Source organism: Pelophylax lessonae, assembly GCF_965119305.1.
Source record: "Pelophylax lessonae genome assembly, chromosome: 9".
In the NCBI taxonomy this organism is placed as follows: Eukaryota; Metazoa; Chordata; class Amphibia; order Anura; family Ranidae; genus Pelophylax; species Pelophylax lessonae.
In genome coordinates this window covers 148,039,647-148,062,768 of record NC_138776.1, presented here as the reverse complement: position 1 = coordinate 148,062,768, position 23,122 = coordinate 148,039,647, and the positions used below count along the sequence as shown (strand labels likewise).

At 43.6% G+C, this 23,122-nt stretch overlaps 1 protein-coding gene across 2 annotated transcripts in view; it reads right to left on the bottom strand.

Moving 5' to 3' along the window:
- The window catches only part of WNT8B (Wnt family member 8B), an 83,127-nt gene that overhangs the window by 5,795 nt on the left and 54,210 nt on the right, over positions 1–23,122 (bottom strand). The window contains exons 2-4 of one of the 2 annotated variants that reach the window (XM_082266703.1): positions 20,018–20,051; positions 18,011–18,149; positions 17,379–17,594 (exon numbers count right to left, since the gene is read on the bottom strand). In XM_082266703.1, the coding sequence (XP_082122829.1) occupies positions 17,379–17,594; positions 18,011–18,149; positions 20,018–20,051 (389 nt within the window). The remainder of the gene's footprint in view (positions 1–17,378; positions 17,595–18,010; positions 18,150–20,017; positions 20,052–23,122) is intronic. The other variant, XM_082266704.1, reaches the window with a different exon arrangement.

Below are 23,122 nucleotides of genomic sequence, written 5' to 3'. Positions count from 1 at the left end.
CCATAGAGTTCCTGCCAGACCCTTTCTCTTCAAGCTGCTTAATTATAAAGACCGTGAAGTTATCCTGAATAAAGCTAGGACCACTGCTGATCTCTCTGTGGACAACGCCAGAGTCTCTCTGTATCCTGACTTTTCTGCCGAAGTGCAACGCAGGAGAGCTAAATTTTTGGATATCAAAAAAAGTGGACCGGTGAGGATAGAAATATAAAAACTGCTATTGCTCACTTTGTTTTTAAAGGTGCAATCTTAGGGACTGTCATGCTAATCCTTATTTCACTACCTAGTAACTGACCTGGAAAAAGCATGCAGCCAATAAAGTCTAAAAAATATGATCTCCTGCCCAACATGCTTGTATTAGGTCAGCGACTCACTAGGCAAAGATCAAGATGACAATCTTGGTATTTATTACACATATTCCAAGTCAACAATGAAAGCTGTCATATTTCTTTCCCTACAGATTCAAATTCTCAGACAGTCACTGTATGTCTATCTGCAACCCAAGGGATACACATTATCCATTTATCTTATAGCATTTATTGGTATTCCAGAAGATAGGTGCACAACTCTCTGCCATGACTTACTTATCAAGTTCCCATCAATAAATGTCACCAATAGTGTTGAGCGAACACGGACTGTATTATTCGTGTTCGTACCGAATAATTGGATTTTTTGTACCCGAACACGGACACGGACACTTTACTGTATGTTCGGGTAAAAATCCGTGTTCGGTCGTTTTATTTCCGGGTTTTGCATGCTTTGGCGCTCTTTTCATGGCGGGCTTTCAACAGCCAATCAACAATCGTTTAACTGGTGTGCCTTAAGCCATCCCAGCCATGCCTGCAAATGTCTCAGTAGCTGTGATTGGCCGTCTGAAGCATGTGACCAAGTCTTTATAAGTTCGAGGCAGCCGCAGCGGCGTCATTATGCTGCTTAGATTCAGGGACAGAGAGCACACATCAACGTGCTGGCTGCTGATTAGGGAAAGATAGGCAGGAAAAAACCATTTGTGTCCGGATAGAATTGAGGGACAGGTCGGAGTGTTTAGGCAGGGCGAGTTGTAGGCATTTTAGGGATAGAGTCTGCTGAATTATATAGGGTCAGTGTCTTCTACAAACTACAATCGATATTGCTGTGTGGGGGGTGGGGTGAATCTGCACTCAATCCTGATCTACGATCTCTTCTCAATCCTGTTAGGGACAGAGTCTGCTGAATTTTAGGGAAACTGTGTTCTACAAACTACAATCGATATTGCTGTGTGGGGGGTGGGGTGAATCTGCACTCAATCCTGATCTACGATCTCTTCTCAATCCTGTTAGGGACAGAGTCTGCTGAATTTTAGGGAAACTGTGTTCTACAAACTACAATCGATATTGCTGTGTGGGGGGTGGGGTGAATCTGCACTCAATCCTGATCTACGATCTCTTCTCAATCCTGTTAGGGACAGAGTCTGCTGAATTTTAGGGAAACTGTGTTCTACAAACTACAATCGATATTGCTGTGTGGTGTGGGATTGGAGATAGGCAGGTGTCAGTGATCCACATCCATTTTTCTGTGTGTGAGCTGCAGTGAACACAATCTTTTTGGGCTGCAGTGAACACAATCTTTTTGGGCTGCAGTGAACACAATCTTTTTGGGCTGCAGTGAACACAATCTTTTTGGGCTGCAGTGAACACAATCTTTTTGGGGTGCAGTGAACAAAATCTTTTTGGGGTGCAGTGAACACAATCCTTTTTGGTGTGCAGTGAACACAATCTTTGTGGGGTGCAGTGAACAAAATCCTTTGTGGGGTGCAGTGAACACAATCTTTTTGGGGTGCAGTGAACAAAATCCTTTTTGGGGTGCAGTGAACAACATCCTTTTTGGGGTGCAGTGAACACAATCTTTTTGGGGTGCAGTGAACAAAATCCTTTGTGGGGTGCAGTGAACACAATCTTTTTGGGGTGCAGTGAACACAATCTTTTTGGGGTGGAGTGAACAACATCCTTTTTGGGGTGCAGTGAACAAAATCCTTTTTGGGGTGCAGTGAACAAAATCATTTTTGGGGTGCAGTGAACACAATCTTTTTGGGGTGCAGTGAACACAATCTTTGTGGGGTGCAGTGAACACAATCTTTTTGGGGTGGAGTGAACAACATCCTTTTTGGGGTGCAGTGAACAACATCCTTTTTGGGGTGCAGTGAACACAATCTTTTTGGGGTGCAGTGAACACAATCTTTGTGGGGTACAGTGAACAGAATCTTTGTGGGGTGCAGTGAACAAAATCTTTGGGGGGTACAGTGAACACAATCTTTGTGAGGTGCAGTGAACACAATCTTTGTGGGGTGCAGTGAACACAATCATTGTGGGGTGCAGTGAACTCAATCTTTGTGGGGTACAGTGAACACAATCTCATACTGAAGGTTTGAGGGTGCTGCCTGTTCCATACTCCCCCTACTCCTCATCTAGCCTTTTAGGGGTACAAACAATAGTAATTGGGGCCTAGTGTGGTTGTGTACGTGTGATATACATACACTTTTTTGGGATCATATTTTCTATTCCGCTATTTAATCAAAAACCTTTGGGGATCAGTTAAATTGGGGGATAGTCTGTGTTGGTACGTGTGAGAGAGATCCACCTTTCCAAGTTGTTGGGGTTCATCTCATACTTCTGAAGGTTTGAGGGTGCTGCCTGTTCCATACTCCCCCCTACTCCTAGCCTTTTAGGGGTACAAACAATAGTAATTGGGGCCTAGTGTGGTTGTGTACGTGTGATATACATACACTTTTTTGGGATCATATTTTCTATTCCGCTATTTAATCAAAAACCTCTGGGGATCAGTTAAATTGGGGGATAGTCTGTGTTGGTACGTGTGAGAGAGATCCACCTTTCCAAGTTGTTGGGGTTCATCTCATACTTCTGAAGGTTTGAGGGTGCTGCCTGTTCCATACTCCCCCTACTCCTAGCCTTTTAGGGGTACAAACAATAGTAATTGGGGCCTAGTGTGGTTGTGTACGTGTGATATACATACACTTTTTTGGGATCATATTTTCTATTCCGCTATTTAATCAAAAACCTCTGGGGATCAGTTAAATTGGGGGATAGTCTGTGTTGGTACGTGTGAGAGAGATCCACCTTTCCAAGTTGTTGGGGTTCATCTCATACTTCTGAAGGTTTGAGGGTGCTGCCTGTTCCATACTCCCCCTACTCCTAGCCTTTTAGGGGTACAAACAATAGTAATTGGGGCCTAGTGTGGTTGTGTACGTGTGATATACATACACTTTTTTGGGATCATATTTTCTATTCCGCTATTTAATCAAAAACCTCTGGGGATCAGTTAAATTGGGGGATAGTCTGTGTTGGTACGTGTGAGAGAGATCCACCTTTCCAAGTTGTTGGGGTTCATCTCATACTTCTGAAGGTTTGAGGGTGCTGCCTGTTCCATACTCCCCCTACTCCTAGCCTTTTAGGGGTACAAACAATAGTAATTGGGGCCTAGTGTGGTTGTGTACGTGTGATATACATACACTTTTTTGGGATCATATTTTCTATTCCGCTATTTAATCAAAAACCTTTGGGGATCAGTTAAATTGGGGGATAGTCTGTGTTGGTACGTGTGAGAGAGATCCACCTTTCCAAGTTGTTGGGGTTCATCTCATACTTCTGAAGGTTTGAGGGTGCTGCCTGTTCCATACTCCCCCCTACTCCTAGCCTTTTAGGGGTACAAACAATAGTAATTGGGGCCTAGTGTGGTTGTGTACGTGTGATATACATACACTTTTTTGGGATCATATTTTCTATTCCGCTATTTAATCAAAAACCTCTGGGGATCAGTTAAATTGGGGGATAGTCTGTGTTGGTACGTGTGAGAGAGATCCACCTTTCCAAGTTGTTGGGGTTCATCTCATACTTCTGAAGGTTTGAGGGTGCTGCCTGTTCCATACTCCCCCTACTCCTAGCCTTTTAGGGGTACAAACAATAGTAATTGGGGCCTAGTGTGGTTGTGTACGTGTGATATACATACACTTTTTTGGGATCATATTTTCTATTCCGCTATTTAATCAAAAACCTCTGGGGATCAGTTAAATTGGGGGATAGTCTGTGTTGGTACGTGTGAGAGAGATCCACCTTTCCAAGTTGTTGGGGTTCATCTCATACTTCTGAAGGTTTGAGGGTGCTGCCTGTTCCATACTCCCCCTACTCCTAGCCTTTTAGGGGTACAAACAATAGTAATTGGGGCCTAGTGTGGTTGTGTACGTGTGATATACATACACTTTTTTGGGATCATATTTTCTATTCCGCTATTTAATCAAAAACCTCTGGGGATCAGTTAAATTGGGGGATAGTCTGTGTTGGTACGTGTGAGAGAGATCCACCTTTCCAAGTTGTTGGGGTTCATCTCATACTTCTGAAGGTTTGAGGGTGCTGCCTGTTCCATACTCCCCCTACTCCTAGCCTTTTAGGGGTACAAACAATAGTAATTGGGGCCTAGTGTGGTTGTGTACGTGTGATATACATACACTTTTTTGGGATCATATTTTCTATTCCGCTATTTAATCAAAAACCTTTGGGGATCAGTTAAATTGGGGGATAGTCTGTGTTGGTACGTGTGAGAGAGATCCACCTTTCCAAGTTGTTGGGGTTCATCTCATACTTCTGAAGGTTTGAGGGTGCTGCCTGTTCCATACTCCCCCTACTCCTAGCCTTTTAGGGGTACAAACAATAGTAATTGGGGCCTAGTGTGGTTGTGTACGTGTGATATACATACACTTTTTTGGGATCATATTTTCTATTCCGCTATTTAATCAAAAACCTCTGGGGATCAGTTAAATTGGGGGATAGTCTGTGTTGGTACGTGTGAGAGAGATCCACCTTTCCAAGTTGTTGGGGTTCATCTCATACTTCTGAAGGTTTGAGGGTGCTGCCTGTTCCATACTCCCCCCTACTCCTAGCCTTTTAGGGGTACAAACAATAGTAATTGGGGCCTAGTGTGGTTGTGTACGTGTGATATACATACACTTTTTTGGGATCATATTTTCTATTCCGCTATTTAATCAAAAACCTTTGGGGATCAGTTAAATTGGGGGATAGTCTGTGTTGGTACGTGTGAGAGAGATCCACCTTTCCAAGTTGTTGGGGTTCATCTCATACTTCTGAAGGTTTGAGGGTGCTGCCTGTTCCATACTCCCCCTACTCCTAGCCTTTTAGGGGTACAAACAATAGTAATTGGGGCCTAGTGTGGTTGTGTACGTGTGATATACATACACTTTTTTGGGATCATATTTTCTATTCCGCTATTTAATCAAAAACCTTTGGGGATCAGTTAAATTGGGGGATAGTCTGTGTTGGTACGTGTGAGAGAGATCCACCTTTCCAAGTTGTTGGGGTTCATCTCATACTTCTGAAGGTTTGAGGGTGCTGCCTGTTCCATACTCCCCCTACTCCTAGCCTTTTAGGGGTACAAACAATAGTAATTGGGGCCTAGTGTGGTTGTGTACGTGTGATATACATACACTTTTTTGGGATCATATTTTCTATTCCGCTATTTAATCAAAAACCTCTGGGGATCAGTTAAATTGGGGGATAGTCTGTGTTGGTACGTGTGAGAGAGATCCACCTTTCCAAGTTGTTGGGGTTCATCTCATACTTCTGAAGGTTTGAGGGTGCTGCCTGTTCCATACTCCCCCTACTCCTAGCCTTTTAGGGGTACAAACAATAGTAATTGGGGCCTAGTGTGGTTGTGTACGTGTGATATACATACACTTTTTTGGGATCATATTTTCTATTCCGCTATTTAATCAAAAACCTCTGGGGATCAGTTAAATTGGGGGATAGTCTGTGTTGGTACGTGTGAGAGAGATCCACCTTTCCAAGTTGTTGGGGTTCATCTCATACTTCTGAAGGTTTGAGGGTGCTGCCTGTTCCATACTCCCCCTACTCCTAGCCTTTTAGGGGTACAAACAATAGTAATTGGGGCCTAGTGTGGTTGTGTACGTGTGATATACATACACTTTTTTGGGATCATATTTTCTATTCCGCTATTTAATCAAAAACCTCTGGGGATCAGTTAAATTGGGGGATAGTCTGTGTTGGTACGTGTGAGAGAGATCCACCTTTCCAAGTTGTTGGGGTTCATCTCATACTTCTGAAGGTTTGAGGGTGCTGCCTGTTCCATACTCCCCCTACTCCTAGCCTTTTAGGGGTACAAACAATAGTAATTGGGGCCTAGTGTGGTTGTGTACGTGTGATATACATACACTTTTTTGGGATCATATTTTCTATTCCGCTATTTAATCAAAAACCTTTGGGGATCAGTTAAATTGGGGGATAGTCTGTGTTGGTACGTGTGAGAGAGATCCACCTTTCCAAGTTGTTGGGGTTCATCTCATACTTCTGAAGGTTTGAGGGTGCTGCCTGTTCCATACTCCCCCTACTCCTAGCCTTTTAGGGGTACAAACAATAGTAATTGGGGCCTAGTGTGGTTGTGTACGTGTGATATACATACACTTTTTTGGGATCATATTTTCTATTCCGCTATTTAATCAAAAACCTCTGGGGATCAGTTAAATTGGGGGATAGTCTGTGTTGGTACGTGTGAGAGAGATCCACCTTTCCAAGTTGTTGGGGTTCATCTCATACTTCTGAAGCTTTGAGGGTGCTGCCTGTTCCATACTCCTCCTCCTCCTCATCCATCCTTTTAGGTGTACAAACAATAGTAATTGGGGCCTAGTGTGTTTCTGTACGTGCGAGATACATACACTTTTTTTGATCATATTTCCTATTCCGCTATTCAATAAAAACCTTTGGGGATCAATTAAATTGCGGGATAGTCTGTGTCGGTACGTGTGAGATCCACCTTTCCAAGTTTTTGGGGTTCATCTCATACTTCTGAAGCTTTGAGGGTGCTGCCTGTTCCATACTCCTCCTCCTCCTCATCCATCCTTTTAGGTGTACAAACAATAGTAATTGGGGCCTAGTGTGCTTCTGTACGTGTGAGATACATACACATTTTTTGATCATATTTCCTATTCCGCTATTCAATAAAAACCTTTGGGGATCAATTAAATTGCGGAATAGTCTGTGTCGGTACGTGTGAGATCCACCTTTCCAAGTTTTTGGGGTTCATCTCATACTTCTGAAGCTTTGAGGGTGCTGCCTGTTCCATACTCCTCCTCCTCCTCATCCATCCTTTTAGGTGTACAAACAATAGTAATTGGGGCCTAGTGTGCTTCTGTACGTGTGAGATACATACACATTTTTTGATCATATTTCCTATTCCGCTATTCAATAAAAACCTTTGGGGATCAATTAAATTGCGGAATAGTCTGTGTCGGTACGTGTGAGATCCACCTTTCCAAGTTTTTGGGGTTCATCTCATACTTCTGAAGCTTTGAGGGTGCTGCCTGTTCCATACTCCTCCTCCTCCTCATCCATCCTTTTAGGTGTACAAACAATAGTAATTGGGGCCTAGTGTGTTTCTGTACGTGCGAGATACATACACTTTTTTTGATCATATTTCCTATTCCGCTATTCAATAAAAACCTTTGGGGATCAATTAAATTGCGGGATAGTCTGTGTCGGTACGTGTGAGATCCACCTTTCCAAGTTTTTGGGGTTCATCTCATACTTCTGAAGCTTTGAGGGTGCTGCCTGTTCCATACTCCTCCTCCTCCTCATCCATCCTTTTAGGTGTACAAACAATAGTAATTGGGGCCTAGTGTGCTTCTGTACGTGTGAGATACATACACATTTTTTGATCATATTTCCTATTCCGCTATTCAATAAAAACCTTTGGGGATCAATTAAATTGCGGGATAGTCTGTGTCGGTACGTGTGAGATCCACCTTTCCAAGTTTTTGGGGTTCATCTCATACTTCTGAAGCTTTGAGGGTGCTGCCTGTTCCATACTCCTCCTCCTCCTCATCCATCCTTTTAGGTGTACAAACAATAGTAATTGGGGCCTAGTGTGCTTCTGTACGTGTGAGATACATACACATTTTTTGATCATATTTCCTATTCCGCTATTCAATAAAAACCTTTGGGGATCAATTAAATTGCGGAATAGTCTGTGTCGGTACGTGTGAGATCCACCTTTCCAAGTTTTTGGGGTTCATCTCATACTTCTGAAGCTTTGAGGGTGCTGCCTGTTCCATACTCCTCCTCCTCCTCATCCATCCTTTTAGGTGTACAAACAATAGTAATTGGGGCCTAGTGTGCTTCTGTACGTGTGAGATACATACACATTTTTTGATCATATTTCCTATTCCGCTATTCAATAAAAACCTTTGGGGATCAATTAAATTGCGGAATAGTCTGTGTCGGTACGTGTGAGATCCACCTTTCCAAGTTTTTGGGGTTCATCTCATACTTCTGAAGCTTTGAGGGTGCTGCCTGTTCCATACTCCTCCTCCTCCTCATCCATCCTTTTAGGTGTACAAACAATAGTAATTGGGGCCTAGTGTGTTTCTGTACGTGCGAGATACATACACTTTTTTTGATCATATTTCCTATTCCGCTATTCAATAAAAACCTTTGGGGATCAATTGAATTGCGGGATAGTCTGTGTCGGTACGTGTGAGAGAGATCCACCTTTCCAAGTTGTTGGGGTTCATCTCATACTTCTGAAGGTTTGAGGGTGCTGCCTGTTCCATACCCCCCCTACTCCTCATCTAGCCTTTTAGGGGTACAAACAATAGTAATTGGGGCCTAGTGTGGTTGTGTACGTGCGAGATACATACACTTTTTTTGATCATATTTCCTATTCCGCTATTCAATAAAAACCTTTGAGGATCAATTGAATTGCGGGATAGTCTGTGTCGGTACGTGTGAGAGAGATCCACCTTTCCAAGTTGTTGGGGTTCATCTCATACTTCTGAAGGTTTGAGGGTGCTGCCTGTTCCATACTCCCCCTACTCCTCATCTAGCCTTTTAGGGGTACAAACAATAGTAATTGGGGCCTAGTGTGGTTGTGTACGTGTGATATACATACACTTTTTTTGGATCATATTTTCTATTCCGCTATTCAATAAAAACCTTTCTAGGGCAAGATCTTAAATTACAGAAATATGAGGAGACCGTCAAATAAGGGCCGTGGCCTGGGTCGTGGTGCTGCTGGTAGAGCTCCTGTTGCAAGGAGAGGACATGGTCGATCTGTGCCAGCTACACGCACAAGTGAAACACCTTCCTCAAGTGTGAGTAGGCGACAGAACCTGCATCAGTATTTGGTAGGGCATCAAACGCCCCTAGAAGTGATGAGGCCAGAACAAGTTGAGGCGATAGTAGATTGGTTTGCTGCTGACAGTGCCTCCAGTTCCTTCACATTGTCTCCCACCCAGTCTACTGCAGAAAGGTCAGAGTTGGCACCTGCAGCCAATGTCCAACCGTCTTTCACCTCACCCCCTTGCAAATCAGGCCAGCAGTCTGAGCCCCAAGCCATACAGCAGTCTCTTATTCTTTTTGAGGACTCTGTCAGCAGGGTTTCCCAGGGCCATCCACCTAGCCCTGCCCCAGAAGTGGAAGAGATTGAGTGCAGCGATGCCCAACCACTTATTCCTCAAGATGAGTACATGCAAGGATCATCGCAGCACGTCTCCGATGATGACGAAACGCAGGTGCCAACTGCTGCGGCGTTCAGCATTGTGGAGACCGACAAGGAGGGCAGGGGTGAAGACTGGGTGGAAGATGATGTGGAGGACGATGAGGTCCTCGACCCCACATGGAATGAACGTCATGCAGGTGAACTGAGTAGTTTGGAGGAAGAGGCGGTGGTCGCACAGAGCCACCAGCACAGCAGAAGAGGGAGCAGGGTGCAGAAGCGGAGCGGCCGTGCCCTAGACACTACGCCCGCTACTGCCCAACGCAGCAAGGGAACGAGCGCACCAAAGTCAGCTCAAAGGAGTTCTCTAGCGTGGAAGTTCTTTAGAAAATGTGCTGATGACAGGACACGAGTGGTTTGCACCCTGTGCAATCAGAGCTTGAAGCGAGGCATGAACCTTCTCAACCTGAGCACAACCTGCATGATCAGGCATCTAAGTGCAAAGCACGAGCTGCAGTGGAGTACACACCTTCAAAACCAAGAAACGTCTCTGGCTCATCCTGCTTCCTCTTCTGCTGCAGTCTCGGCCGCTCCAGCCACATCTGTAGTGATACCGGCACCTGCCACCCCGCAAACAGACGATCTGTCAGCAACACCACCACCTGGGTCACCAACAACCATCTCCACAATGTCCCGTGGAAGCGTTCAGCTTTCCATCTCCCAAACACTTGAGAGGAAGAGGAAGTACCCCCCTACCCACCCGCGATCCCTGGCCCTGAATGCCAGCATTTCAAAATTATTGGCCTTTGAAATGCTGTCATTCCGTCTGGTGGAGACGCACAGTTTTAAAAACCTTATGTCGGTGGCTGTCCCACAGTACGTCGTGCCCAGCCGCCACTACTTTTCCAGGCAAGCCATCCCTTCCCTGCACAACCAAGTGGGGGAAAAAATCAGGTGTGCACTGCGCAACGCCATCTGTGCCAAGGTCCACCTAACTACGGATACGTGGACCAGTAAGCACGGTCAGGGGCGTTATATCTCCCTAACGGCACACTGGGTAAATGCAGTGGCGGATGGGCCTGAGGCGGATAGCAATTTGGCGCATGTCCTTCCACCACCGAGGATTGCAGGGCGCTTCAGTTTGCCTCCTGTTCCTAACTCCTCCTACTCCGCTTCCTCATCCTCTACCGCCTCCTCATCCGGACAGCGTAACACCTTCACCACCAACTTCAGCACGGCCAGGGGTAAACGACAGCAGGCAGTTTTACAACTTGCCTGTTTGGGGGACAAACCACACACCGCGCAGGAGTTGTGGAGGAGCATGGAACAGCAGACAAATGAGTGGTTGCTGCCAGCGAGCCTCAAGCCCGGCCTGGTGGTGTGCGATAACGGGCGAAATCTCATAGCAGCTCTGGGCCTAGCCGGTTTGACGCACATCCCTTGCCTGGCGCATGTGCTGAATTTGGTGGTGCAGAGGTTCCTTAAAAACTACCCCGATATGTCAGAGCTGCTGCAGAAAGTGCGGGCCGTTTGTGCGCACTTTCGGCGTTCTCACCCTGCTGCTGCTCGCCTGGCAGCGCTGCAGCGTAACTTCGGCCTTCCCGCTCACCGCCTCATATGTGACGTGCCCACAAGGTGGAACTCCACCTTGCACATGCTGGAAAGACTGTGCGAGCAGCAGCAGGCCATAGTGGAGTTTCAGCTGCAGCACGCACGCGTGAGTCGCTCTGCGGAACAGCACCACTTCACCACCAATAACTGGGCCTCCATGCGAGACCTGTGTGCCTTGTTGCGCTGTTTTGAGTACTCCACCAACATGGCCAGTGGCAATGACGCCGTTCTCAGCTTAACTATCCCACTTCTATGCCTCCTTGAAAAAACAATTCGGGCGATGATGGAAGAGGATGTGGCACAGGATGAGGAGGAGGAGGAGGATGAAGAGGTAACATTTCCAAGGCTTTCAGGGCAGTCATTCGCAAGGGGCTCCGAGGGTGGGTTCCTGCACACGCAAACGCCAGGGACGCAATTGTCCAGCAGGGGCACAGTTCTGGAGGATGAGGAGGATGAGGAGGAGGAGGAGCTGGAGGAGGAGATGGAACCATGTTCACAGCAGGGTGGCACCCAGGCCAGCTCATGGCCATCACTGGTGCGTGGCTGGGGGGATACAGAGGACACGGACCATACACCTCCCACAGAGGACAGCCTTTCGTTGCCTCTGGGCAGCCTGGCACACATGAGCGATTACATGCTGCAGTGTCTCCACAACGACCGCCGAGTTGCCCACATTCTAACTTGTGCTGATTACTGGGTGGCCACGCTGCTGGATCCCCGTTACAAGGACAACGTACCGTCCTTAATTCACTCACTGGAGCGCGATCGCAAGATGCGCGAGTACAAGCGCACGCTGGTAGACGCCATGCTGCTGGCATTCCCATCTGACAGCGGGGCCACAGTGGAAGCACAAGGCAGAGGAGGAGGAGGAGGAGGTCGCCAACGCAACCAGGGCACCGCCAGCACCTCAGAAGGCAGGGTTAGCATGGCCGAAATGTGGAAAAGCTTTGTCAGCACGCCACAACAAACAGCAGCACCAGCAGCTCAGATGGAACGTCTTAGCAGGAGGCAGCATTTTACCAACATGGTGGAGCAGTATGTGTGCACACGCCTACATGTAGTGAATGACGGGTCTGCCCCCTTCAACTTCTGGGTCTCCAAATTGGGCACATGGCCTGAGCTTGCCCTTTACGCCTTGGAGGTGCTGGCGTGCCCTGCAGCCAGTGTATTATCTGAACGGGTATTTAGCACGGCTGGGGGCGTTATAACAGACAAGCGCAGCCGCCTGTCCAGAGACAATGTGGACAAGCTCACGTTCATTAAAATGAACCAGGCATGGATCCCACGGGACTTTTCCGTACCTTATGCAGAATAGCAATGGATACCGACCTTACCCACCCATTGTTCCATTTTTGCTCTTTCTCACTCTTTTGGGGTGTACCCTCATTTAAAATTTGTGAAAAGAAGCAGTGTTGGCTACCTCGTCCTCCTCCTCAGGGCCAGATTAATGTAGGGTCTATTGGAGCTGCAGCTCCAGGCCCCTACCTTTTATATAGGCCCCGGGTTGGCCATATTCACTGTTACCGCTCTTCTGTCACTTGTAAACACAGAAGTCTGGCTTCTATGCTCGCTTCCCCAGGCAGCACCCTCAGAACCTCCCCACACAGCGTGAAGGCCGGACAAGGAGGGACAGTTGGCGATGCATGGATGTGTTTATGGGCTTCAGAGACAGCATCCCATGTTGAATTAGGCATGCATGGCTGCACCCTTCCTCCTCTGGGTGCATGGCAAGGCACGGCCCTAAGGCCCTTCAAAATCCTCAGCACCAAGCCCATGATGCTGTTAATCCGGCCCTGGTCCTCCTCCACCGCCGCTTCCACCTACACCGCCCATAGGTGTGCGCAGCCTATTGCATTAAGGTGTGCACCCCAAAGTTGAAATACACATGCATGTGTTTGCCAGCAGGGAGAGTAATGTATCGGGGCCATGTACCTGTAGGCAAGGAGAAATAGAGCAGAGCAGGTCCCAGGGAGATCTTTCCCATCTCCTCACTGGCAATGCTATGTGCCCTAGGTGATTAGGGTGTGCCCAGGCACACCCAGCACACCCTGTGCGCACGCCTATGTCACCGCCACATCCACCACCACCTCAACCTCCCTCCTACTCCATATGGGCCTCGTCCTTCAGAGATGAAGAAGAACATTGTTTTATTTTTCTGTTTTTTTTTTTGTTTTAAGTTATTTCCCTATCCACATTTGTTTGCAGAGCACTTGCCATGCTCTTAATTACGTTTTGCTGCCATTTGCAGCACTCTAGCCCTTTCCTTTGGTGTTTTAGAGCCATTTTAGTGCCTTAAAGTTCGGGTCCCCATTGACTTCAATGGGGTTCGGTGTCCGGGAAAAGTTCGGTAAAAGTCCGGGACACGGACCCGGACTTTTTTTTAAAGTTCGGCCGAACCCGTCGAACACGGACATCTAGGTGTCCGCTCAACCCTAGTCACCAATCCTTTCAACTAAAGAAACAAGCCAATTCTTTATCACATGCCTAAATCTAACTGCAACCTGTTAAATGTATGTCATTTTTCACATTTCTTATGAATTCTATTCTTCTATTCTATTATGAATTTAGACAGATATGCCTAAATGTTGAGTTGGTTGAACTACATGTAAAATTTAGAAAATATTTTCCATGGAAAAAAAACACATCCATGATGCAGTGGTCTAGGACTACGATGTTAGAGAGGGAGCCGAAACACGAATATAATGGGAAAAAAGAAGCATTGTAATAATTTACACTTTTACATTCATGGATCTGACTTGTAGTAAGTCAATAAAGAGGAGAGCAACTATTAAGAAGGTTTCTACCTAGCTTTTTAAAAAAAAAAGTATGACTACAATTATTGCACGTGTACTGTACTTCTTCAACAACGAATACAGAGAAATAGTGAATAATTGTCATACTATATAGAGCACACATAGCGTATACCACACAGCACATAAGCAAGAAAATGTTTGTTAAACAAGCTACTTTGGCAAGAATCTGTAATTTATTTGCTATTCAGTAACCAAAAAATAATTTTCTATGCCTGTAATAACAGGCTGATTCCTAAAATACAATGTAAAGTTGTAATGATTAACTAGCAAAATGTAATTTACCATAATCATACCAAAATCATAATCCTCTGGATGTGTGACAGTTTGCTCTATTTTTCAGAATTTTGTTGTTTTGACCCACAACCCAAGACCTTCTTTTGCTACTGTTATCGCTTATATATCCTTTTTTTTCAGGTTGGTTTCTCTACCAGCTAGGCCACCCAGCCAGCTTATATATCCTATAAATTGGGAAGAAATGCTAAGGCATGTAATTCTTAGAAGGCTGGAGATTTTTTTCCTGGCCCCAGTTGTTTTGATGGGGAAGAGAGCAGCAGATATATATTTGACATTGGTGGTTGGGTGGAATCGTTTATTTAGAGAGATAATACAATTATTCCTTTACAGCGACCCTGTATATAGTGGTAATGTGACAATGGAAACCCTTAGTCATGTCTCCATACTTGTGGACAACACATTCATAATAAATTGATGCTCTCATGTGTACTGTGGTAGTCTCTGATAGAAGTAGCCATTTGTTGACTCAAGTGTTACATTCTAATTGCTTAACAATGATTCAGTGAAGTAATCCCAGGTAGTAAACAATTCAAGCAAAGGTGGAAACACTCTCCTATCTGTTCCAGATGAGAGATTCACCAATTGATGGCCACCTCCCCCCACCATTTCAGTTTACCAAAGAGGAATACAACATGTTATATATGCTCAATGTATTTATTTATTATTATTATATAGTATTTATATAGCGCCAACAGTTTACTATGAAATCCATAGGTCACAATTCACATTTCAGGAAACATTGCTGTTGAGATCAGTATCTGAAAATCCACCAAGTCACTCCAAGAAATAAAAAGTTTACGGTGATTGAAAATGACAGGTCATAAATTCAAAGACAGCTCCATCTTCTATCTTCTTTTTTTCTTCTGTAAGTATGTTCCACTTATCAGACGGAAGGCCTTCATGCATGTGACTTTTCTTTTACCATTTTTGCTGTTAAAGGGAAATGATGAAAATGGAAGTGTTCACTGACCAGTGATTTCCAGATTCTCTCAGAAAAAAGTCACAATCCTTTGTGGACCACAATGAACATCTGTGTAGGTGTAATGTGAGTTCCTAAATCACTCTATGTCTGAGGCTGCTTGTTCCATAAGATATGATGTGAGGATTGCTGATGTCACTACTCTCTTATTCACTGATCTCCTTGCAGAAGATGAAACTTTACCTTACTCTGCAGTGCAAGGATCTCTTTGCTTCTGCTTCATTCTTCCTCCATTAGTCATTATATAACCAGTCAGCAGGGGGCCACTCTGATGTGAGAAAGCAAAGCCCTATTCCTCTACCAAGATGGCACCTCCACACAGAGACACAGGCATGGTAGGCCAGTTGTGGAAAAAAATATTCCAGGGAGACCACAGGCAATACTGATGATGAGTCCTTTGGTCTCTGCTTGCCCTTTTTTTTGAGTACAGGTTTCCACAGTTCAGGTCCTCTTTGAGCCTTTATATTGCCAATGAACAATGTTGGAGTCCACAGTAAGGGTAAATTATAATTCTTGCCTTCAAAAATAATGGCAGTAGTTTTTTTTCCCAAAACATAACATATTCAAACTTATCATAAAGGTTTTTCTTAAAGTAAAAATAATATCAAATTAGAGACATTTTTTCAGTCTTCTTGAAAGCCCTTTGTAGTAGTGGTTGCCATCCACAACTCACTAATTACAGATGTTCTGAGGCCGTGCATGTAGATAGTGTTTAAATGTGGAAACTATTATTTTTTCTAAATGTATTTTCCACTACTTTCATTTCTGTTTAACTTCTTCCAGCCCGCGCTATAACTGAAAGACAGCTACAGCGTGGACCTTAATTGCCGGAAGGGTGTCCATGTACAGCCTCCTGTGCATGAGCTGCCTGTGGAGCGTGCGCGGCTCGCTCTATGATCAGCGAGTCCATGAGACTCGGCTGATCACAGATCGTGGTAATGGGCTTTTCCCTTCCCCTTACCACGTGATCAGCTGTCAGTCATTGACAGCTGATCAAGTGATGTAAACAGCAGCTGGGATCAGCTTTATTTTTTCTCCTTACACTGTCAGCTTGAGGAGAAAAAAAAAAGCCAATCGCTGGCTGCTGTCAGAGGGATATCGGTCCAGAAGAGGAAGAGAAACTGTGCCCACAAGTGCCATCTACCAGTGCCAATCAGTGCCACCTATCAGTGCCCACCAGTGTCACCTATCTGTGCCCCATCCTCAGTGCTGCCTATCAGTGTCACCCACCAGTGCCTATCATTGCCCATCAGTGCCACCTATTAGTGCCCTTCACTGCCACCCATCAGTGCCACCTTATCAGTGCCCACCAGTGCCACCTTATCATTGCCCATCCGTGTCGACTATCAGTGCCGCCTCATCAGCGCACATCAATGAAGGAGAAAAAACTGTTTGCAAAACTTTATAACGAACTATAATAACTTTTTTTTCAGCATTTTCAGTCTTTTTTTTGTTCAGCAAAAAATAAAAACCCCAGTAGTGATTAAATACCACCAAAAGAAAGCTCTATTTTAATTTGGGTACACTGTTGCATGACCTCGCAATTGTCATTCAAAGTGCGACAGTGCTGAAAGCTGAGAATTGGCCGGGGCAGGAAGGGGGTTTAAGTGCCCAGTAGGCAAGTGGTAAAACAATGTACTACAAGATCAAGACTTTTTCAGTTCAAGGTCTCAATATCATAAGCTCTAGGCGCTACACGGTACCTATGAGTGAGTTTTTTACTGAGCACAAATGTATATTAAACTATTTGATTCAATATAATCTTTGAGACCTAAGTATAAAGAAATGCCTGGTGGTGTAGACTCTTCAGATAGATGGGAGCTTGGTGCATGCTCTTTAGAAGAAGAAAAAAGATGTCTTTAACAGTCCTTGTTACCTCAAAGGATTGATCGATGACACAAAGAAGACTAAGTCCCATTTCACTATAGTACTAAACATCCATCAAGGAAAAAAGGAAAAAACTCAAGCTGAAATGATGGCGTAAACGCGGCGAGCTATGTGGCAAAGATTTGTTAATGATACAGAAGAATCAAATATTGATCTTATAATTAAACTCAAAAATGGAAATTTCTGAAGGACTGGGCAAATTATTTTGTAAAAATACAGAATCTGGAAAAAAAAAAATACTTGCACTGTAGCAATGGAGCCATGAAATAGAAGAAAGCTCTAACCTGGAGAAAGGAATCCCGCAGAAAGAGATACTCCAGGTGGTGGGTAATTCGGCGGAAATGGGATCTGGAGACGAGATAAGAATGTCCGGTTGTACTGAGATTCAAGTCTAGAGAAGAGGATCCTGTTGAAGTGAATGCTCCAGACTGGAGAAGAAGGCCCGGTGTCATAGAGGCTGCTGCCTGTGGTAGAAGATCCAGTAGAAGGGGGGGTCCAGTCTGGAAAAGAGGATACTTGGGAAATTGAGGGATTTTAACCCCAACCAACTTATCTTGGAATATATATCCTGAATTGACCGATAGAATGGAATCAAATTTGACTCCTGGAGGCATCCATTGGTAAAAGGTCAAGGGGTTAGGTGATAAATCTTGGGGAGAAATGGAAAAACACCACCACCAAGAAGAAGAACCAAAATACCCACATCACCGCAAAAACTTTTAGAAAAGTCACCCAGGAAATATTTCAATCTAAAGCCACATAAAACATGTTATAACTTAAGTAAATATATTCCTATAACAATTAAGGTAATTAACTTCTTCCTACCTAAATAGTTTATAGGGCATTCTTAAGCAGGGAAGAAGAGAATACAAAATATAACCATCAAGATATGATGAATAAATGAAAAAAGAATTACCACTGCGTAGACCACTATGGCTGGAAAGCTGTAACGTTCTCTCTGGGCAGTTCCACCGATCCCAAGCAAACTGGTATTTACACTCTTCAATACCACTCTGTGCCCCAGCTGCCACACTGCTTGAGTAAATAAGATAGGCCTACGAGAAAAATCAAAGTAGATGGTAAGTGCATCTACTTCCATGTAGTAGTAGAACAAGTATATATTATGGTGGTGGGGTAGGAGACAGGACTGTCTTGTTTTTTTTCAACTGATGTTAAGCTTTAGCTTCTATATTCAATATCCTAACAATGGGGGGCCCTATTTTTACCAATCAGTGAAGCAAATACTTTTCATTTTCTTACACTTCTTCAATGCTAATTTTCACCTGTTTTTACACCAATATACAGTATCTCACAAAAGTGAGTACACCCCTCACATTTCTGTAAATATTTTATTATATCTTTTCATGTGACAACACTGAAGAAATGACACTTTCCTACAATGTAATGTAGTGAGTGTACAGCTTGTATAACAGTGTAAATTTGCTGTCCCCTCAAAATAACTCAACACACAGCCATTAATGCCTAAACCGCTGGCAGCAAAAGTGAATACACCCCTAAGTGAACATATCCAAAGTGTCAATATTTTGTGTGGTCCCCATTATTTTCCAGCACTGCCCTAACCCTCCTGGGCATGGAGTTCACCAGAGCTTCACAGGTTGCCACTGGAGTTCTCTTCCACTCCTCCATGATGACATCACGGAGCTGGTGGATGTTAGAGACCTTGCGCTACACTCACTAATTTACATTGTAGCAAAGTGTAATTTCTTCAGTGTTGTCACATGAAAAGATATAATAAAATATTTACAAAATTGTGAGGGGTGTGCTCACTTTTTTTGAGATACTGTATATGAAAAAAATGTTAGGTCTGCAATCCCTTCATTACACCCTCCATGACCACTGACATCTTCTGCCAGTTATCCAGAGTTATATTGTCCCATCACCTGAGTCCATACTTAAAATTTTACAGATGCTGGGAATGAGCCAAGGTTTTTTGGAAAACACTTTGCCAAAACACCCTAGCTTACAGAATTGTTATTTGGGGAATTTTGTTCCACTTTAAAAAGAAGACATATTGCTAAAACAAGGCAAAATGCTTATTAAGTGCAGAAACACAACTATAGACCAAACTTAAGAAAGTAAGTAATATTGTGCACAGAATCAGTGTTCTGCCATGTTTTGCTTGGTTACTGCTAAACAAACCATGCCTATTTTGTTGAAGAGAGCCTTGAAAAAAGAGTTGTCACTGAAACAAGTCAGTCAGGGGGATGCATGCATTTTCTTGTGTCAGTAATACAGTTACACTGACAAATGTTTTGTGTGGACCCATGCAACTGAGATTTTTACATACGATAAGTCTAAATGACAATCTATTTCTGTGTAGGGCACAGCATGACGCACCTCTAAAGACCAACATTGGTATCACACAAGATGTAATCAGTTGTAAAGGTTTGCCCACTTTTTTGACACTCCTAGTGACAAAATGTGTAAACTGCAACTGCAAACCCTATCTTCTGAAAATCTGCCTAGCTGTCATGCTCATTCCTTTTTTCTCTGAGTTCCTATGTTACTGTTACCATTTCCTATACAGTTAGGAGAAATTGCTTTAAAGGGTGCTAAATATTAGATATTACCATGCAGTACCCATACAACTCAGTAAGATTGTTCAAGTTATTTCTGTGTTAATAGACTACCAACAATCATAACCTATGTGTGAGTTACAATTTTGGCAAGATGGAATCTTTGGTTTGCCTCTGCCCTTGCCTCTATTGAGGTATCCCCAAAATCGAGGTAAGGTAAGGAGCATTGAAGTTTCAGATACTGTACGATGCCGATCATAAGCTTCAAAGCGACATGAATGTGTAGCTTTAATATGTGATAGGCCTCCAACCCGGCAAACGAGACCTCATACAGGACAGAAATCACTCTGCAAAGTGTAAATATAGATCAAAGGAATGTCTCTTACCTTGGGACCAGTCATCAGAAAATTGTTCACTGACCTGCAAGAGACAGAGCAGACCATTAATTGAAAGAAACAAACTCCAGCTTCCTCATCCAGGACATGCCAGGAATTCTTCATTCATTTGTCTTAAGAGATGCATCCATTATAATACAGAAAATATAGAACATGTGGCCAAACATTATAAAGGGCATGTTGTGTGGGTCATTGTTGTGCTGGATTTGATTTTGAATTTTCAATCAAACAGACAACCGTACGCAACAGTTAGTCTATTTAGCTACATATGCTTTATTTGCATAGAACAATTTCCCTTGTACAAATGAAAACTCCAAGAAAAGGACAAATCATAATATAAACTTGTGCTAATGAGAACTCAAGTCACACCATGTTTAGGGCTTAAATATTATGCAAGAACCTTTTTCTGGGGTTAAAACATCTACCTCCAGTCACAGTAATGGGAATCAAGCAAAATCTCTAATCCATTAATGCACTAATGTGCAAATATTAAAAAACTGGTGTTAGGTATTAGCATTTGTTTTTCTTCCTTATGGTTGCTAATGGATGGCAGAAGTATTGGTGGTTTTTGGTCTAGGCAGGGTCAAACTAGTCTTCCAAATTAATAATGTAGGCTGTCTACAACACTTCCTCAACTGTGTACAAGCCTCCTGTTCCTCTTTCTTGCTAGAAATAAAGTGTAAAAGTAAATGTACATTAAGGCTGCATTCACACTTTCAGTGGGAATAGCGGGAGCAAGGCTTCCTGCTCATGATTTTGGTTGTGCTATTATTATACAGGATTTATATGCAACAGTTTGCGCAGTTCTTTATAATAAGCGCAATAAACCTGCTTGCGATTTTTCGTGTTTCATAGGGCCAGCACATTTACTTCAATGGGCTGCCCTATATGCATTTGATGCCCCAAAAGAAATTACAAGCTTCTCATCATTATTAAAGGCCCACTTTGCCGTGCAACAATCACAGCAGAATCACATTGCACTTGGAATGCCATTAAAGAATAATGGTACCCAAAAGCACATCACACCTTCAATCCCATGATTTGGGATTGTGGACAAAATTGCAGTGATTCTGCTGACAATCCGACAGGATGCGAATGGGCCTGAATGTCTATGCTTAGAAGATAACAACTACAAAAGCTCTGATGCCAAGGATCTAAGTAGGGATGAGCTTCAGGTTGGGGTTTTTGTCAGTGTGTGTGTGGTCCTGGAATAGATGGGGATAGGCGAGAGAGTATTTGCAGGTTAAGAACCTTTGCTATCTCACGCTAAATTATTACACTCAATTTCAGTGTTTACCCACCTCTGCGTTCACGGCGAATATACCCCACACTCATTTTTTAGTGTATGTGTCAGAAAGAACTTGAGTTGTTTTTAAGTTGTAATAACCCCCCCCCCCCCCAAAAAAAAATATATATACTGTATATACAGAATCTATCTATCTATATATATATACTAAAGGCGAAACAATATTCAGCGCAGATATACCTAACAATACGTATTAGTTGCCAGCTGAACACTTCAAGGTCAATAACATAAACTCTTAATGAACATAAAACACAAATAAGTGCAGTGCAAAAAAAGGAAACAGTAATAAAATCATTCCATTAACATCCGGAGAATAGCAGGATGACAACCACTGTGGGGTAGAATGTACTTCCATTAAACATGCAGGTGTCAGATGTGATTCCAGCTCATCCACCACAGACAAATACTGCCTCTCACTTCCTTGATTCGACCTGAAAGGTCACCCAGCATTATCCTATAGTAAGGGGTGTTATCTCCTGCATTCAGCTCCCAGTGTGGATCAAAGCATCTCCATGTGGAACCGTATGTATATAGGGACAAAAAAAAAGCACACTATCTATCTAGTGCTTTCTGTATCTCCACGATTTATTAAATGAAAGTAAAAATCCACTTACAAGTAAAGCACTTTCAACAAGTGGATGTGATCGGTGTTTGTATTGAGTAAACAAACCATAAAGACGGCCGCAGGTGACGTCATGCGTTGCTCCTCCTCCCGTATGCGTTACGTCCATGGGCGGGACTTCGCCAGCGGGATCAGAGCAACACACTCAACCCGCTCCTATATATACCCAGCGTCAAGACAACAGGACGCCAAAACATCAGTCTCCAGGGGGAGAGAGGCATTACCCCCACCCTAATGACAGACATAATGTGCCTCATATTTAACACTGGGAAATTTGTAGCTTATATAGCATAGAATATCCTGCACAGATCACAGATCTAATTCAATACCTACAGGCCGCTGTGATAAAATGGACAGTAGCAGGATAATTTAAAAGAGCACAGCTCACCTACAATAAATGGTTAATAAGGAACTGATTTCTAAAGAACACACACCACCGCCATCTTTTCAAGAAATGTTAGAATAACATATAAAAATGATATATATATATATATATACACACACATATACAGTATCTCACAAAACTGAGTACACCCCTCACATTTTAGTACATATTTTATTATACCTTTTCATGTGACAACACTGAAGAAATTACACTTTGCTTCAATGTAAAGTAATGAGTGTACAGCTTGTATAACAGTGTAAATTTGCTGTCCCCTCAAAATAACTCAACACGCAGTCATTAATGTCTAAACCGCTGGCAACAAAAGTGAGTACACCCCTAAGTGAAAATGTCCAAATTGGGCCCAACTAGCCATTTTCCCTCTCCGGTGTCAGGTGACTCGTTAGTGTTACAAGGTCTCAGGTGTGAATCAGGAGCCAGTGTGTCAAATTTGGTGTTATTGCTCTCACTCTCTCATACTGGTCACTGAAAGTTCAACATGGCACTTCATGGCAAAAAACTCTCTGAGGATCTGAAAAAAATAATTGTTGCTCTACATAAAGATGGTCTAGGCTATAAGAAGATTGCCAAGACCCTGAAACTGAGCTGCAGCACAGTGGCCAAGACTATACAGCGGTTTAACAGGACAGGTTCCGCTCAGAACAGGCCGCGCCATGGTCGATCAAAGAAGTTGAGTGCACAGCGTCATATCCAGAGGTTGATTTTGGCAAATTGACATACTGTATGAGTGCTGACAGCATTGTTAAAAAGGGGTGGAGGGTCAGC